This window comes from Amblyomma americanum, chromosome 10 (assembly GCF_052857255.1).
Source record: "Amblyomma americanum isolate KBUSLIRL-KWMA chromosome 10, ASM5285725v1, whole genome shotgun sequence".
Taxonomy (NCBI): Eukaryota; Metazoa; Arthropoda; class Arachnida; order Ixodida; family Ixodidae; genus Amblyomma; species Amblyomma americanum.
The window spans coordinates 49,494,161-49,512,820 of NC_135506.1; the positions used below are offsets into that span (position 1 = coordinate 49,494,161).

At 48.3% G+C, this 18,660-nt stretch overlaps 2 protein-coding genes across 17 annotated transcripts in view; one reads left to right on the forward strand and one right to left on the reverse strand.

Moving 5' to 3' along the window:
- Positions 1–18,660, forward strand: part of HUWE1 (HECT, UBA and WWE domain containing E3 ubiquitin protein ligase 1) — a 158,033-nt gene that overhangs the window by 65,850 nt on the left and 73,523 nt on the right. For all 16 annotated transcript variants that reach the window (XM_077640245.1, XM_077640244.1, XM_077640256.1 and 13 more), the window contains exons 41-48: positions 2,287–2,457; positions 4,541–4,881; positions 8,149–8,301; positions 8,556–8,717; positions 10,938–11,319; positions 12,725–12,814; positions 16,122–16,177; positions 16,655–16,733. In XM_077640245.1, the coding sequence (XP_077496371.1) occupies positions 2,287–2,457; positions 4,541–4,881; positions 8,149–8,301; positions 8,556–8,717; positions 10,938–11,319; positions 12,725–12,814; positions 16,122–16,177; positions 16,655–16,733 (1,434 nt within the window). The remainder of the gene's footprint in view (positions 1–2,286; positions 2,458–4,540; positions 4,882–8,148; positions 8,302–8,555; positions 8,718–10,937; positions 11,320–12,724; positions 12,815–16,121; positions 16,178–16,654; positions 16,734–18,660) is intronic.
- On the reverse strand, positions 13,342–14,810 carry LOC144107254 (uncharacterized). Its single transcript, XM_077640261.1, has one exon. The coding sequence runs from the start codon at positions 14,660–14,662 to the stop codon at positions 13,484–13,486; it is 1,179 nt and encodes a 392-aa protein (XP_077496387.1). The 5' UTR covers positions 14,663–14,810; the 3' UTR covers positions 13,342–13,483.

An 18,660-nucleotide genomic window follows, 5' to 3' on the forward strand; every position in this document is an offset into this window, starting at 1 on the left:
GCCCATATCAAAGAGTGTAGGCTTTCATTACTGTTTTGGGTTTTACCCGTATGGCACCGCTCTAAGAGCTTCCTATCCGACAGTCGCTCATAGACAGGGAGCAATGCTTTAGCAACATGGGGTGGAATGTTGTACCGATGCGTTGGAGCAGATTCGCCTCGGGCTGCTGCCGCATTTTGCTGGCACCAATAGTCCAGTCCCGATGGGCAGAAGCTATGGTTTGATGCCTCATCAGTAGAGGTAATGTGGTGGTAGGTGGCCATCACAGCCTTCTGCGTAGCCTCTACATCCCCATTATGGGATTTTAAAGCCCAGGCATAATAGGAGCTTAACTTTGTTATGAGGCTGCCTGTCAGTTTGCCTTTTCCTCCAAGGTTTTCGGCACCTTTGTGTTTGGACAACAAAGTCCGCAACGCTGTTCCCATACGTTTCTGCACGTGGTTTATGCAGTCTTCTTTTTTTACTTTGATGTATCCATACACATCTGCCTCTTGCACAGCTAGAAAAGCCCGACTATCACCGTCCGAAAGCATTGTGGTATAGCGAAGGCCACACTTCTTCAACGACCTTTCAAAAAGAATAAGGGCTGCCTCAACTTCCATCTCTCCAGCCTTTTTTTCTGAGTTTTTTTGGCATAGGTGCCCAGCCCTCCAGGACTGGTATGATGGGTCACCTTCTTTTGGGCCTCGCTCGCAGCCGGCACAGAAGTTGCACAATAGTCCAGCACAAGCCCGGTAAACAGTTCGATGACGGTTCCCACACCAATGTGGGATGTGTGGCCGCGTGTCATCCAAGTGCCGTCGTATGATACTGCAATATTGCCGGGGTTCCCAAGGTCCAATTCATTATAAAGTTCTCGAACCGACCGCGCACACTCTTGTGCAACTTCTTCGGCTGCACGAGCTGCTGCAGGTGTCAACTTTTTTTTCACATAGTCTTGCCACGTTTTATTGTGGAGACCGCGGTGCGAAACGTTCAGCGATGAAAAAATGTCATTTAGAGCTGTCTGCTGGTTGCCAGTGCTCTGCATTGCACGAGCAGCGAGCACATTCACCACAAAAGGGTTGATCTTCTGATCGCCACGTACCCGCGGCGAACTCCATGCAGGCGATGCGTCTCCACAGCTCGCACATTGAAGAGAAAGTTTAACGGCAAGGCCGTATTCTCGCTCATCTTTTACGAAGCTCAAGTCATTGCCGCCACACGTTTTACACTTCACAAGTTTCAACAAACTGTTGAGCGATTCCAAACAAACGATCGTGAAGCTTGCCTCGTCGAGCAGACAGTCCGACGCGCTGCCGTCACGTAAACAACGAGACTTCCGCTCCGTTGGTGGAGTTGAGGCGAGTTCTCGCAGTTTTTGTTCAGTCTTCGTCTTATTTTGGAGCACATCTGAGGGCTCCAGCATCACTGTATCACGGCGGATGCGGGCGCTGCCACTTACAGCTTCCCGTGCTGCGGAGCGCGTTAGGCCTAACTGCGCGGCCTCGCCGACACGATCGTTCAGCGCAGGAGTTTCATCATTGTCGGGGCGCACAGCAGGGCGTCTCTTGAGGTTATCGACCAGCGACTTCTTCCTTTTCTTGCCGAATGTATGCCTTGAGTGCACCTTGCGCGCTGAACCAGGCATCGCTGCGCGTTTCTTGCACTGCACGGTCCGGCACAGAGTCGCGTCTCCCCGCGGCTCGGGCGCATCAAGCAGACGCTGCCAGCCAGCTCCACCAATCGGATGACGACCTGCTGTCACGTGATCCGCGGCAGCCAATAGGATTTTGAATACTACCTTTCCTTTTTTGCTATTTTCTCGGCAACCAATGGGCGAACGGAAGCCGTAGTGGCGGGAAATTGAAGGCGAAAGGCGGCTTTTTCAAATGAGACCAAGATGGCTGCGGTGCCGCGCATGAAACGGGAGCTACGCTTTGCGAAATACTGCTGTTTCGGCGCCGATTTCAGCTCAAATTCGGGCGACATGGATTATATAAATTGGTATTGTGAGTAAAATACTGACCTTAGAGGCGAGAAATTTAACAGAGAGGTAGATAAATGGCTGCTGATTTCGAAAATAACATTTTCTAAAAACTGATTTTTTCGAGATTTTTCGGCCCGAAAGACCCGTGTCCCCCCTTAAAGCTAAAGGCAGCGATGCAAATCAAAGGGTGAACTCTGCGCATTTATCCCCAAGGAAGAATACGTATTTGGTGCAATTCTAGGTGCATTTTCTGGGTGTACATGCTCTAGACACTGACGCTGTCACTACAGGGATTCACAATTGTTCTTCTCCTTCAGCTGAAGAGGAAGAGAGCCGGTACACCAGCAGCAATGCAGTGCAGATCCTCAAGTGCGTGGCAGCCAAGGGTCCCATGAGTCCACCCCCGGTGGGCGACGTGGTCACCCAGGTGATGAGCGACCTGCTCAATGTCTTGCCCACTCCGCTGCCCACACCACCGCCCCAGGAAGGTGAGTGCTGGCCTCTCTCTCTCCCCTCCTGAAAAGTTGCCGATGGCTCCGTTTTCTGCCTCTGGCGTGTGGTCAGCTTTGGCAGGGATGCCGTGGCTTTGAAGCGGGCTTCCTTAGTGTACGCTCTGTGCTGTGTTCTGCTGCGGTACTGCTCACTCTGCCATGTAGCTGATATTGGTTGAGTGGATCGGAGCAAGCTTTAAATTTTTTGACTTAGAGTGATGAAATTTGTCAGACTGGCTTGAAATAGCATCAAACAGACAGCTACAAAGTTTCACAATGGTATCTTCAGTAGTTTTTATTATATCATGGTTTATATGTTGCTTGCTCGTCGAAAGCCTAGCGTTGACAGCAAAGTGGGTTGTGGGTCTGTAAATGTTTTGAATAGTTACTAAGAAATATGGTCTAAATCAAAATTCTCTTAATTTTTAAAAAAATTTCTCTGCTCTTTTTTTCTAAATGGCATAGTATGCACCTTCATTTATGTTTAGAATGTATGATGCTGTAATTATTGTGTAATAAAAATGGTGAGCCTTAAAGGCAAATCTGGGACTGTCTCTTGACGTAAGGCACATTTCAGCAATTACAGAAAAACAAACAGGATTAAAATCCGTGCTCCCATTGCCGTGCCATGCTTTCGAGAAAACAAGCCTGAAAGTTCTAAACTAGCTCACACTGTCTATGTGTAGATTCTCACAAATATTTTTATTTGCACAGCTTAGAATTTATTTCTGTGTGAAATATTGCAGTACAACATAGTGTTGTAGATAGCAAAAAGTGTGCTTTTCAGAAATCGACTTTTTTTCTCGATTTTTATCCCCACATCCACCCTTAAGGTTGAAGATCATGTGGCGATTATCTGGGGTGAATTCTCAGTCTGAGTGTGGTGTTTCAACTGGCTTAAGAAATCCAAAGTGCAGATCATAAACCATCATGATATCTTACCATAAAGTCTTGAGCTTCTAAATTAATAGGACCATATCTCTCCAAGCGAAAACCAGCTTGTGATGCATTTCCAAAATCAGTATGTACAGTAGAACCTCGATACGATCACGGTTTATATGAATTTCGGGATGATAGGAATTCATAAAGTTCCCTGGCAGGAGTGCATTATGTACAATTTGCAGAATTTTAGATGTCCCAAATGCTGTTCCGAATGCTACTACGGATGATATGAACACGCGAGCTACAACGGCACCTGCTAGTGCTACCCACGTATTACCCATGTGTGCCGCTGTGGTTTCTCAGTAGTTGGGGTGCTCAGCTGCTGACCTAAAAGCTGCGGGTTCGATCCCGGCCGCGGCAGTCTCCTTTCGACGGAGGTGAAACGATAAGAGGCCCCTTGTACTGTGTGGTGTGAGTGCACGTTGCAGAACTCCATGTGGTTGAAATTGACCGGAGCCCTTCATTATGGTGTCCCTCATAGCCTAGGACATTAAACCCCATCAAACCTAGAACCAAATAATACCAGACGCGTTATTGCAAGTTGCGTGGCATGTGCTGCAAGCAGTGAGCGATAGAGCCTGGTCGTAAATAAATCCTATCACCCGTAAACATATCTGAGTAAATGCATTCTCCATGCTTCAGAATACGGATTGTGTTCATTTTGGATGATACGAATATTTTCTTGACCGCATGAGATTTGTGTCATCGAGGTTCTACTGTACATCCGCGAGAGCTGCCCTGGTGGCTCAGTGGTTACGGCACTCTGCGCCTGCTGATCTGAAAGACGCGGGTTCGATCCCGGCCGCGGCAGTTGAATTTCGATGGAGGCGAATTTCTAGAGGCCCGTGTACCGTGCGATGTCAGTGCACGTTAAAGAACCCCAGGTGGTGGAAATTGTCCGGAGCCCTCCACTACGGCGTTCCCCATAGCCTGAGTTGCTTTGCGACATTAAATCCAATAAACCAAATTGTACATCCGTTGAAGACGGGAGCCTGCCCTTTGTCCTGAACTTTGTGCATGGGTGTTATCTCGTAGTATGTGGCAGTATAGGCATGCTGTCTGTTCCCCGCACCTAGTGTCCCAGCTTTACATAGCTGATGCATTGCTGAGCAGTGTGCTTTGCGGTGGGCCTTTGCAGGCCAGGCAGACGGTGCCGCAGCAGAGCCCAGTGGGAGCCCACCATCATCCCACGGAGCGGCTGTGTCCGTGGACCTGGTGCGCGAGGGCAGTGGGCCAGACCTTCTGGACGAGGAGCCCGTGCCCAACCTGGACCCATCGGGGGGCACTGCAGATGACAAGGGGGCGGGAGCAGCCCGTCCCTTCGGTGCAGCCGCTCCCAAAGAGGACAAGAGCCTGCCCCTGCTGCCCAAGTCGGCTGTGTGCCGGCTACTGGCCGAGCTGGTGCGCTCGTATGCACCTTGTGCCCGAATGGTGGCCGAGCACGTCTACACCGCGGGCCAGACTGAACTGGTGCCGGAGGTGAGTGGCCGCAGAAAGGTGGGGTCTCAAGAGCCGAATGCGTGTGTAGGCAGGCTTGTTGGGAGAACGAAGGCACGTGACTTCTAGGGATTCCAGACTTTTTTTTTATTACACTTGGAGTTTTTATTTCAATCGGTTTTTATTCTTTTGTTGAGAAATTGTTTTTTGAGACATTAGAGAGGGGATACTCCTAAAAGCGTGCCCTTTTGTCAATTGTGGAAAGTCCAAGGCGTTTGTTTCTAAGCATCGTCATGGGGCTTTTGAAGTACCCATTTGAAATTTCAAGTTTTGGAGGGGTGAAGGAGTGTTCCTACCACCTTCAATAAAATTGGGAACACTGGGAATGTATAGTGAGGCTCACAACATGGCCCTATACTCTTCAAAAAGGCCGTTTCACATTGTTTGGCTGATTGTTAGTGTGACTTTTTCTTTTTGGGCTACCTAACTAGAGCTTTGATTTCTAATGGGTTTTCAAGGTGTGAATAGGTTTTTTCGGGCATTACTGCTGCTTTGGCATTAATGTCCTGCACTGCTAGAGCTGTGCGGTCGGCGTGCAGCCTGCTTGGCTGCTGTTACTCCACACTGCTTTGCGCAGCCTTCATCTTGAATGTCCAGTTTCACCATTTTGCTTTGATAAGGACTTGTGATGGGGTAGTAGTTGCGGGTCATTAGTTATTGGTAGCCAGAAAGTCATTGCTGTTCTACTGCTAAGAGACATGTTGTGTTGCTGCACTAGAGAGGTTGCTTCGCTTGCTTTACAGGATTGGTAAGGTGGGTTGCACAGCCAAATTGGGTGGCGTGGCTGGCCCAATTAACTCTTTCCCTACCATGGGTAAAATGACCCTTTTTAGGGGGTCTCAGCAGTTGTTTTTTTTTGCAAAACCTATGGGACCTAAAATTCTGCACAATACACTAAAAGAAAGGTGAATGAATGCTCTTCTTAGGCACATAATTTTTAACAACGAGTTCTCTGTTGCAACACAAAATTTATTTTGCCAAACATGAAAATTTTGAAAAAAATTCACCAAAACTCGTAAAGATACACTTGTACCGGAAAGAAAAAAAATGCTAAAATTTTTTCAAAATATACAAATTAGTTGCCATTATATTGGCAACCACCAGTAAAAAAATTGAAGTTCTAAGTGAAAAATTATTCTAGTTAGAAAAGAATAACTCGAAGCCCTACAGTTGGGCGTGCCATGCGGCAAAGCAGTTCCTGGTCGTAAAGCACAAAGGAACGTTGCAAGTTTTGCAGAACACTCTTGTTTTCTGCTGGATTTTGGTCTCGTTGTAGCATTTCTTGCAGTTTCTGTACGTTTCCATTTTTTCTGGCTGGTGCTGAATGCCTTGAGCTGGTGGTGGAGCCCGAACTCTTGGTACATCTTCAAGTTCGAGGAGTTGCTTCACTAGTTCTATTCTGAATGCTAGCTGATCATACCGGGCGATTCTGGCAAGCTCTGCAACCTCGGGATGCATCCGCCTTTGTTCTTGAAAAATTATAAAACTATTTACACAAGCAATGTCAATGCAGTGAAAAAATAGTCTTCCACCACCGCACGCACCTTTGAAGAACATTATAGGATGCAATCAACTGGTCGGATTTATCAACACCGAGCATGCCCGCGTTGTAGGCGTCAATAAGCTGTGGTTTCTTTATTGAAATCTGCTGCCATTTGCCGTCTTTTTTTCTCCCTTCTTTTGGCGAGGACATGTTTGTTTGCTGTGTGCGCAGTTGACATCATGTGGACGACGCGTCGATCTTTCCACTGAAGGTAGAGAACGTCTTTGTCCCGGAGCCAGCGCACATCACCTCGCTTCGCCTTTTTTTCCCAGCTCGTTTCTTTTAGTTCCTTTGGAAATCCGTGGCGGTCCTTCCGGGTTGTGCCACAAGCCAATGTCCTCCTTTCAAGCAAGCTCCGAAATAGTTTGGTTGATGTGTAGAAATTATCCATATATACACAATAGCCCTGGTCCAAATAGTGATCGCACAGGCGGGTTACAACATCATACGCTAAGCCATGGGCACTTGGCTTTTCTCGCTTGCCTGTGTAAACTATGAACTGTATGGTGTATCCCGTTCGTGGGTCTGCGAGAACCCACAATTTGTAGCCCCACTTGACTACCTTGTCTCGAATGTACTGCCGAATTCCGGAGCGGCCTTTCGACTTTACCATCCTTTCATCAACAGAAAGTTCGCGGTGCGGTTGGAAAAAACTGGCCGAACGTTCATTGACGTGCTGCAGCAGCCACGAAACTCGGTCTAATTTTGATGTGATTTCTAAATCAGGGTCGGACACGTGCAGCATTCCTAAGAGAGCACAGAAACGCTTTCGGGGCATGACCTGTGGTGGAACCATTCCAGAAAACATTCTTGTTGTGTTCCAATAAAGATGGAGCCGCGGTAATTCAACAATCCCCATGTACAGGAGAAGACCGATGAACGTTGTCATCTCAGCTGGCGTGACCTCTTTCCACGACCCATCCGCTTCACTGTAGGTTGGCTTCTCTAGTATCATCAACCAGGCGTATTTGTTTGTGTTTTCACATATCTTTGCAATGACTTCCGTGGTAAAAAACAGGCGGAAAACATCAATAGCCCGGAGCAGTTGACGAGGGCCGCTGCGGAGCGTCAATCCAAAGTGTATACCTGGTTCTCTTCTTGGGCAGAATGTCACTCTCTGCTGCGCAGGAGGCAAAGAATCTTGCCCAAATGACGTGGACACCCTGAGAATTAGATAAATTGCATAGACAACAAAAATAAAACATCCGGAGAAAATGCAGAGACACGCAAAACGGGCCACACAAAGAAAACCGAAACTAACCGGAGCGAAGGTGCCGATGTTCCAGGTCGGTTTGCATCGTCGTCGCTGTCGGAACTAAATTCTGACGAAAATGCAGCATCTTCAGACTCACTGCTACTTGTGTCATCAATAACATCAACCTCAGACAAAGCAGAGTCGCGAGACTTGCGGCGTTTTGGACCGCGCGACGTGCTTGCGGGGGCATCCATTCTCGCTTCCGACAGCCGACGCTGCCCCGTTTTCGAAGCTTGTCAAAAAATAGCCACCTCGTGGTAAAAAAAGAAAGCTCATTGAAAACGAAACTCTAGTTGTTAAACTTCAAGACAGATGGCGCAGCGTGCCCGTAAACAACGCGGAGCAGTCCGAAATCGGCGCGTGCATTCATCGTTAGCGGGCTAACGATGCTCTATGGGCGCGGTAGGGAAAGAGTTAAGGGTGATGAACGTGTGATCTCCACTTTGTGCAGGAGATCAGTGCCTTGGGCTTCCTGCTGGACCACCTGCTGCCGCAATGCCAGAAGGCGGGCGACAAGGACAGCCCTGCCTTGGCACGGGTCTTGGTGGCTGCCCTGGCCTCTGCCAACCACTCGCCTGACACCCAGACCACCCTGGTCATCGAGGTGATGCCTCATTGTCGTGACGTGTTCAAGTGGAGTGCTTGTTAAATGTTGTAGCTTGAAGTTAAATTAGAATGTTGCTATGCCCATGATCAATTTCCTTATTGTGCATGGTTCATGATGCGCCTGTTTCTGCCATATGCTTTGGAGTTGCGGTGATGATGATGTCTCAACGTTGCCTCCTTGACTCTTGTCATATGTGCCTGACAGGCTGCCATGTTTCATCGGCTGATTTCTGTCGTGCTTCTGTTGCGCAGGTAAAGGCAGCCCTGCAGCGAGCGTTGGCGCTGCCGGAGACAGCTGAGAAGCATGCCCGTATCCAAGCCCTGACTGGCCTAGTGGGCACCATGATCGAGTCATGTCCACCTGCACAGGCAGCTTCTTCCTTCAGGCAGCTCCATGCCAGCATGAACAACATGGTAAACAGCACTGCCAAGCTTTGCATTGCAATGCATTGACCAGTCTGGTTGAGTTGTGTACACTTGAGAAGTGTGACCTGCCTACAGTGTTTACTGCAATGAACGAGGGGAGAGCTGTAGAGGTTGGAAATAAACCACGGTCGTAGTGCTTCAGCCCAGGGCCAACATTTTGAGGTGTGAATCACTTTTTTTTGCGGCAGCTTCGCTGTGGCAGCAGTGATACTGAACCCAAATCTTTATATGCTGGCTGGAACCCGTTTCTAGAGGACATAAGTAGTTATGCTTGTTGTGTTCCCCTCTCCCTGGATTGGGGGGGTCATTGCACGTAATGGAAACAATGAATAACTGCGCGAAAAGGACGGGACTGTGCTTGCCTCGTGTGATTCTTCTCTCTTGTCCCGTCCTTTTTGCGCAGTTATTCATTGTTTTCATTATGTCGTACCAACTAGCCCCTCACCGCACTCTTCTAGATTGCATTGCACGTGTTCCAAGAATGGCCAGTTTTCTTCAACGAAGGCAGTTCTCCCCAGTTGTTACCGTTGACATTTGAGCCACCACTCCTGTTTGCTTTGTAACCTTGCTGCTTGCTTCATTTATATATTAGCTGCTGCCGTGACATTTCAGAATTCAAAGTTAGCGGAACTTGTGACCGGTTTTTCAATGCAGTAATGAAAAGCCTCGATATTTTGAAATCCTAGATTAATTCGAAGAGTTTCTGCGTTCTTGTTATTTCTAATGCAAATTTGACGGGATTATTCGAAGCAGTGGCCTGCACCAGCTCGAGTAATTCGAAGATCTGGGGTGTAATGCGGGAATCCCCAATCCTGATTTCGCCGCAAACCAGTAGCGGCAGCCTATTGATCCATGAAATGGCGCTACAAAGTTAATCTAATGTTTGATATGTGAAGCGGCCCAGCCCTTGTACTCACAGCACAAAAACCAATCTATGGGATGGCTTGCGAACCGTAGAAACGCACATGCCTGCGCTTGTCCCACGACACAACCATACTTGCTGCGTGCCCGCGACAGGTTGACTGTGTGCACTGCCAGCCTTCGCCGTTACGAGTGGTGTATCGTGGTTAGAGGGCTAGGTTACCAGCATCTATGATTGCTTTAGTACCGTTGCATATAAGTTTTGATTTCTTCTGAAAAACGGCCATCCAAAATTCGGGTATTGACCTAAAGTACCTTATACTCGTGTGAGGGCCGCACCAGTCATGTGTAAAAGCCGCACGCTGTCAAAACCGGAAAAAAAAGTGCGGTCCTTACACGAGCATGTGCAGTATTTTTGGATGAGCGGCAGGTAGTTAGTGCCCGTGCCAGTGCCCGTTTATGGCAGCACACATGGATCTCCAAACGTCAGAAAAAGTCGTTAATTCGTATGACAGTTGGTGATTTGTTTGCACTGGTGAACGAGCAGTCGGTAGTGCGAGAGCCAGCTTACAGTAATCTCCGAGGTGGAATTCGAAACTACAGCACTGTTTGCAGTTCAGTTTGCCACTAGTTAGTCGGGTTGTATGCGATTGTGGAAGACTGGATGTCCTTGTGCCTCGACTTACATTTAGAGTCAACTAACTTTTTTTTACCAGCACGGGCTACAAGTTGGGTGATAGACTTTTGTGTTGCGGTATGTGTTTTTTTTTTTTTTCCTGGGTCCCATTTTTTTTTGCTGTGCTCGGCTAATTTGAATATTTTTCACGGCCCCAATGATTTCGAATTTATGAGGTTTTGCTCTATTGTAATATTGTGACATCAGTTGCTGCTGCCATAAATTAAGAGGTCCAATTTCCTGCTGTCCTGTATTTTGGGCTGGGAGTGCTGCTTAGACTACTCAGCACAGCACAGATGGCATTGGTAAGTGCTGTTACTACCATGCCAGAGTGCTGTGTGTCTGAGCCAGGCTTTCTAGTCGTGGCTTTTTTTTTTTTGGCTCTTGGTGACTGCAAAGTTCAGAGTATATTAGCTGCGAAGTTTAATTTTGATGAGAAAGTCATAGTCGTGGCAGGTTCGGTGGCAGTATACTTGTTGTAGGCACTGAAGGTGTGGTGTCATCTGCCTGGCACATTTTGGGTGGTCCTTGGAGCTCTTTTTACTGCTACAGAAGTGCACAAGATACTTCTACATGGATGCTCTTGGCATCTGCAGCTTTGCAGTTTGGGTGTGCTCCTGCTCAGTTTTTACTCGGGCACTTATTTTCCCCCCTTTGCCACTGTCAAACAGGTGCGGGTGCTGTTGCGTCGGGGCCTGGTGACCGACCTGGCGCGCATCCCACACAGCCTGGACCTCTCCTCGCCGCACATGGCGGCCACGGTCAACTCGGCCCTGAAGCCCCTGGAAACGCTGTCGCGCATCGTCAACTTGCCCTCGCAGGGTGCACCTGGCAGTGGCCACCCTCGGGGAGGACGCAAGGGAGCAGGGTCTTCTCAGAGTGGGGCTGGGCCCGGTAGTGGTGCAGGCCCAGGTGGGGGTGCAGGCGGTCCTGCCCGCACCCCGCTCCTGCTGACCTCGCATGATGAAGGGCGCGAGGACGAAGAAGAGGCACATGCGCAGGTCGTCGACGACGAACACCGGGATGGCGATGATGGGCCACCACCTCTCGAGTGTAAGCAACTGCATTGAGGCTGCTTTGAAGCGGGGGACGCCAAAGCAGGTGCAAATGAGATGAGTGGGAAAACTACCATATCTACCCGAGTCTAATGCATCCCCAATTCTAATGTGCACCCGATTTACGGGTCCAAAAAAAAAAAGACTAGATTGTTTGTACCTGAATCTAATGTGCATGCTATACTGAGACCTATTTTCCCCGAAAAAAAGGTGCGCGTTGCAAGGGTAAATATGGTAGCTTGCAAATAGTACACCGAGCCAGAAAGGAGAAAAAAAGAAGGAAGAAAGACCTAGACCTGTGCTGGAATAGCACCCCTCATCCAAAGGGTGTGCTCTTTCTCTCCATATAGTAAAACTTCAATTCGGACTTCTAAGGACTTGGAAAAATGTCTGAATTATTCAGTTCCAAATTTATGAGCGCCGTTAATTGCTAGAAACCGTTTGCGTGTTACTAAATTTATTTGGCCAAATCGAGAGCAGCGGTCGTCTGCTTTTGAGACAAAAGCTGAGAGGAAACGGGTGTTTTTTAAAGATATTAGATGCATAACGTGTGTGCACTCTTAGGATTATAAAACTGTGGACTGCTTCAGCATGGTAAAGGCCTGCGTGGCTTTCTTCGTGATGCAATGCGGTAGCATTGAAGCCTCCAAAAAAGGCGTTGTCGCTTGTGAATGTTACCGCACAAACTGCAAACAGTGCATGATGAGTGGGCAGTTTCTCCCAAGTAATCATGCGGATGTAGCCGAGGGCTGTGCTTTGGTGCTGGAATGGCAAGATGCCTTCTGGTGAGAAAATGAAGACCGGTGGCGCACTAACGAGTGTCTGAAACTGCCCAAAGCTGTACCCTGCTGGCTGGTCTATGCGTGGCCGGGCCGCCATCGCATGGTCTGAAGCGAAGCTCAAAAAACCGAAACTATGCTGCCGCACAATTTTTCGGCGTCGGGGGTCCCTTTGAACGTCGTCACACCTGCTGTTGCCTCACGTAAAAGGTCACCTTCCTGACATAATATTTGACATGGCTCGAGATATTAGCATGATCACTCGCTATGTCTCCTTCGGTCTGAAGCGCGTCCGAATTTAACTGGCGGGATCCCATCAGCGTCGGAATTAATGAACATCCTGCACCATAGACTTATATGGGTGTTGGCCAGGGCCACGTTGGCTTTTGAAATGAGAATTTCCTAATTAACAGGGGTCAAATTAATGAAGTAAGATTTTAGTTCATTGCTTGGTTCATGGAATGGAACTGTGTGATAGTGTACATTGATTCGATGTGGTGTAGTGCCATGTGCAGCAATATTTGCAGCGGATTTCTATTTCTGATCTTACAGGCAGGCTGTTAACAGAATGAACTGGTGCCCTTCCCCTTTTATTTATTTTTGTTGTTTTTTTTTTGCTTGCAGCTGCTGGTGGTCGAAATACTGAGATGAGTTCGTCTGAGGCCACCAACGCCTATGGGGAAGTTACAGTAGACGACAACACTGACAGCGAATGTGAGTGCTAGTTTGAACAGGATCTCCTTGCAGCTGTTCACCGCCACCTTGAGGTAGTGTTATCTTTTGGAAGGTTCTTGTTGATTAAGGGGGGACACTGGTTCTGAGGCTGTTTGTGTTGTTTTTTGGCCAATTTTAATAAAAATGTACAGCCTGACAAATTTTTTAATGCTGATCTCAAATATGCCATTGGTTTTCTTGTAGGCCAGTTAGTTTTCAAGATAATTAATAATCAACTTCCATTGTTTGAGGCCTAAATGGTAAAACAATGAGTTGGTAAAAACTGAATTTTAAGGAATAGTTACATAGCTAGAAGAGTAAAGAATGAAGTGTTGGGAGCAGTTTTTTGATATGTTAATTATTACTCATTTTAGAGCATTATGAATTTCAGTATACAATGTGTGTGCGTCAGGTGGAAGTAAACTAATCAAAATAATTAAATTTTGAACCCAAAAACAAAAAATCTGCTCTCAACACTTCACAGAGCATACATTCAGCTTCCTATTGCAAAAAGAATTTCGGCTCTACATGCTTCGGGTGCAAAGATATCGAGGCCGCAAAACTGCTAGTAGTCAACAAATTATGTTTTGAGAAAAGTGCAAAAAACAAACAGAGAACAATTTAACCAATATTTACAAGTGCAACACACATATTTACAACACAGAATGGCTAGAAGCCCCCAGGGATGTAGTCCCTTTGCTTTCCATTGTCCAAGTGCCGCTTCTTGAAAGCACCTTGGACATTTTCAGCCGCAGCATGTTTCCGGGCAGACTTGTGTTCCCGACGCTCATCTTTTTCCGTCATCCTTTTACTGGCTTTTGCACTAGTATTGAGACCAAGTTCTCTCAAAATTATTTTAGATGTTCTCTCGCTGCCTGCATTGAAGCGCATTACTGCCTCGGCCACGGCAGCTTGTACAGTGTACAAAGATGCGTGGCGCTCCTTGGGTGCCAGGGCCCATATCAGAGAGTGCAGACTCTCGTTGCTATTCTGCGTCTTGCCCCTGTGGCAGCGCTCAAGGAGCTTCCTTTCTGATAACCGCTCGCAAATGGGAAGCAATGCCTTGCACACATGAGGTGGAAGGTTGTGGCGGTGCTTTGGTGCAGGCTCCCCTCGCGATGCCGCCGCATTGTGCTGGCACCAGGAGTTTGGCCCTGATGGGCACAAACTGTGATCTGACATCTCATCGTTGGAGGTAATATGACGGTATGTCGCCATCACAGCTTTGTGCATTGAGTCCACGTCCCCTTTATGAGACTTGAGTGCCCAAGCATAATAGGAGCTCAACTTGGTGATCATGCTTCCGGTTAGTTTACCCTTGCCTCCAAGGTTTTCTGTCCCTTTCTGCTTGGCAATCAAATTTCGCAGGGCTGTCCCCATGCGCTTCTTGACGTGATTTATGCAGTCCTCCTTTTCCACTTTGACGTAGCCATATACATCTGCTTCTTGCAGTGCAAGGAAAGCACGGCTGTCGCCATCTGACAGCATAGTGGTGTAGCGAAGGCCATTCTTTTTGAGAGACCTCTCGAAAAGTATAAGGGCTGCTTCGACCTCCATTTCCCCCGCTTTTTTTTCTGTGTTTTTTTGGCAGAGGTGGTCAGCCCTCCAGGCTTGGTAGGATGGCTCATCAGGTTTCGGGCCTCGTTCGCAGCCGGCACAAAAATTGCAGAGCACAACATAGTCGAGCACAAGTCCGGTGAACAGTTCTATGACTGTGCCCACACCTATGTGAGATGTGTGGCCCCGTGTCATCCATGTGCCGTCATAAGAAACAGCGATGTTGCCGGGGTTTCCGAACCGCAATTCACTGTAAAGCTCTCGAACCGATCGCGCACAGTCAGCGGTCATTTCTTGGGCTGCTCGAGTTGCAGCGGGCGTCAACTTTTTTTTTTATGTAATCTTGCCATGTTTTCGTATGAAGGCCGCGATGAGAAATATTCATTGTTGAAAAAATATCGTTCAGGGCCGTTTGCTGGTTTCCAGTGCTCTGCATTGCACGGGCAGCAAGCACATTCACTACGAAGGGGTTCACCTTCCTATCGGCACAGGCCCGCGGTGAGCTCCAAGAAGAGGAAGTGTCCCCGCAGTTCACGCACTTGAGAACAAGTTTAACGGCGAGCCCATATTCCCGCTCACCTTTTTCGACGCTAATATCACCGCCGCACGTACTGCACTTAGCGAGCCTTAGCAGATCGTTTAGCGACGCCAGGCTAACGATCGTGAAGCACGCCTCATCAAGCGGACGGTCCGCCGCGCTGCTGTCATCGCGAAAACAGTCCGACTTCCGCTTCGTTGCTGGAGTTGACGCGAGTTCTCCGAGTTTTTTCTTGGTTCTGATGACGTCTCGCTGCACATCTGAGGGCCGCAGCATCACAGTATCGTGGCGTATGCGGCCGCTGGCAGTAGCTGTCTCTCGGGCCGAGGAATGCGTTAGGCCTACTTCGACCTCGGTACTGTCGTCGACTCGATCGTTCGGCGCATAACTTCCGTCGTTCTCAGCACAGACAGCTGGAGCAGGGGGTCTCTTGAGGTTATTAATCAAGGACTTCTTCCTCTTCTTGCCGAACTTCTGCCGCGAATGAAACTTGCGCGCTGATCCAGGCATCGCAGTGCGTTCTCGCCTCGGCTCGACACAAAGAAAGCGGCGCGTCTCCCCGCGGCCCCGCGGCTTGGCCGCGCAGAGCAGACGATGCCAGCCAGCTCCACCAATCGGAAGGCGACCTGCTGTCACGTGCGCCCAGGCAGCCAATAGGCTCGCGAAAGGCACCTTTTCTTTTTTGTTATTTGCTAGGCAACCAATGGACGAAAGGAAGCAGCAGTGGCGGGAAATTGAAGACGAAAGACGGCTCTTTCAAACGAGACCAAGATGGCTGCGGTGCCGCGCATGAAACGAGAGCTATGCGGCGCGGAACACAGCTGTTTCGGAGCCGATTTCAGCGCAAATTCGGGCGACGTAGATTATGTAAATTTATATTATGACTAAAATACTGATCTTAGAGGTGAAAAACTTGGCAGATAGGTAGATAGATAGCCGCCGATTTCGAAAATACCGGTTTCGAAAATTTGACTTTTTCGCGAATTTTTGGCCCGAAAGACCCGTGTCCCCCCTTAATGCAACACGACATGAATGGACGTTCTTGTGGGGGTCAAGCTACCAAGGTTTGGCCGTAATATGCCTTTTGAATGAGTTGCTGGCAAAATCACCTGTTGCCCAAGGTGGAAGCAGCGAAATCTGTGCAGTATAGTTATGCCACATCTCTGCTGTGTGAAGCCGTAGGAGTTTCAATGTCGTTTACAATCTGTGCAGCCCACGCTGTTCCTGAAGAGGCAGTTGTCGTTTGCAGCGACAGTGGCACTGTTCTGGTGAGTGGCCGCTTGTGCTTCATTTCCCTCTGTCCTTTTGGACCTGCGCATTGTTCCGTTTTTTTTTTTTTTTCCTCTGCAGTCTTTTGAGTTATCTAGCTTGGAAAGATGAAGGGAAGTAGGGAAAACTAGCCATTTGTTATGTCAATTTCTATCCACGTCTTTTCATGCTAACTTTTCCTTGGATGCGAGGATAATTATTTGTTGTTTTTGTGACTCTACATTAAGTACAGACTGGGTTATGACAGTCTGCATTTCTATTAGGTGTCGAAAGTAGCGCGCAGTCTTTGAACTCTGAAACCAGCTCATGCCAGCTAGCATGAAATGGTCTTGTACTGTCATGCACTGCACTCTCAGTTCAGCTAGGTTCGGACTGGCAGTGCACAGTTTGCCGGGTTGCCAGGTGGTTCTCGCTGCAGCGTGCAATGGCACAGACGTTCGAGCTGCTGACCAGCTGCTGCATGATGCTTTTTGCAGAATGAGGCTGATGGTGTGGACCTGGTGGGCATTGTGGACGCTCTGCTGGACCGGGACCACGACAACACGCCCGTCCTCGGTGATTAGGGCACGCCTTTCTTCTCTCTGGCATCGTGCTTTGCTTGGCCCCTGTCCGCCTCTGTCTTGCCTGCCTGCCTGCCGACTTTCTCTCTCGCAGCTGTGCGCATAATTGTTTTGCCTGATTGAGGGCCACAGGTGCTAGCATTAGGGTCCCAGCTCTGAGGGTGGTTTCATTTTCAGCTGTTCACCTAGGTTTGCCAGCTGCTGCCAGAAAGGTTTTGGGCTGGGTATGTACGCTGTGTGTCACAGTCCATTACCAGTACTAGTCCATCACTAGTGGCTGCGGTCAGAGAGATTCTGGAATTCACCCAGTGAGGGCATATTTGGTAGCACTTGACAAGAAGTTGGGCAGGCATGGTTTAATGGCAGTTTCTTACCTCAGAAATCATCTTTTTTCACTTGCACCATGCTACGCTTAGAAAATGGCGTGGCAGCATAGATTGCGTTATATTTGCAATTACAGCTTACTGCTGGCCGCTACATATCTGGACACGACTCTGCTTTCTTTAGCATACGCTATGCTTTGAGTCAATTGCTGCAACATATTAACTAGGCTGTGGGGACAGTGGTGCTGAATAATGTCCATAGTGCATTGTGCTCAGGGAATGTGAGGGAGTTAACCATCCAGCACACTTTTTGTGGACTTTGTTCTCTGTCTGGAAAGCATATTATGGCACCAGGACTGCTGTTAAGCAGAGGATGGCGAGGCATCTCTGAGTGTGGTAGTGCACTCTCTGTGAGGGCTCAATTTTCAGCATTTTGCATTGAAGTGTGATTTCAACTTCCACATTTCATCCACTTTGATTTGGCACTCTTCTGCTTATTGCCGATACTTTCGTGACTGAACCCCATCGACGTGTAGTGTGTCGGCTAGTTTTGGTGCTGTCTGTGCCCTGTTATGGTGCACTTATCCATTGCTAGAGATGGGAAACGTGTTTTGGCTGTAGCAGTGGCCTAATCCTAGAGTATTTGTTTTGTATGGGAGCAGATGCTCTACAAATCAGTTTCTTCAGGAACCGCCATAATTTTTGGGTATGAATAAAAGTACCTCTTTGTTTAGCATTTTGTTCTCCCACGGGTGCTTGGGGCAGCCATGGAAACTTGAGGTCTAAATGTTCTTTGCAGTTGTTTGGGCAATTAGAAAGTCTTAACAAAAAAATCTATAAGAAAAGCATTCAATGCAGCCTGTCATTCTGTGTGTCTGTGAGGCCCTGTCCTTGGCTGGTCTTGCGGCCTTTCAATTAAAGCAGGAAGATGGGTGAGCTGGGGATTCAAATTCTGGATCATTGCAGCGGCGCAAAAGACGAGGACGTAAAAGAAGCAGACAGGACAGAGGGAGCGAGAGAGAAATAACCCTTAAACGAAAAGCAGAGAGTTTAGCCAGCATTTAAAAAGTAGGGACAGGACAGTTGATGTTTCTATCTGCGCCTCCATCTCTGTCACTGTCCTCCACACGTGCAGCGTTTCAAGAGCCCGTGGCCTTTTCCATTGGTCATTTCCATTGCTGTGCTTTTTGTGTATGGTCTTGTTTCCTCATTGCTTTGCTGACTGCTGACAACTTTCGCAGTTTGTGGAGTGTTTGCCTGCCGTTACATGTCTTGGAATGGACACTGTGTTCTGTCCCAGTGCTGGTCACTTTGTAACCACTAAGATGCCTTGTGTGTCCTGTGCCAGTTCCTGATGCCTTGTGTGCATGCATGTGCTGCTTTTTTATTTTGTGGTGTGAATGCTCTGTTCTGAATGCAGGAAGGAAGGAAAAAATCGGGGGGGAAAAAAGAGGGGTTTGTCATGTGTGGCTGTTCGATGGAATGAATGGCGGCCGTGTCATTTTCGTGTGTGCCGTCTGTGTTGGTGGAGCTTCTTGCGTCGTTCACTTCTGTCCATTTGGTCTTGTCCTTGCACACCGTTGTCGCTCCCATCTGCTT

Bases quoted from the DNA above. Each gene is read 5' to 3' on its own strand.
- LOC144107254 (XM_077640261.1), bottom strand. From the start codon at position 14,662: ATGACCGCTGACTGTGCGCGATCGGTTCGAGAGCTTTACAGTGAATTG.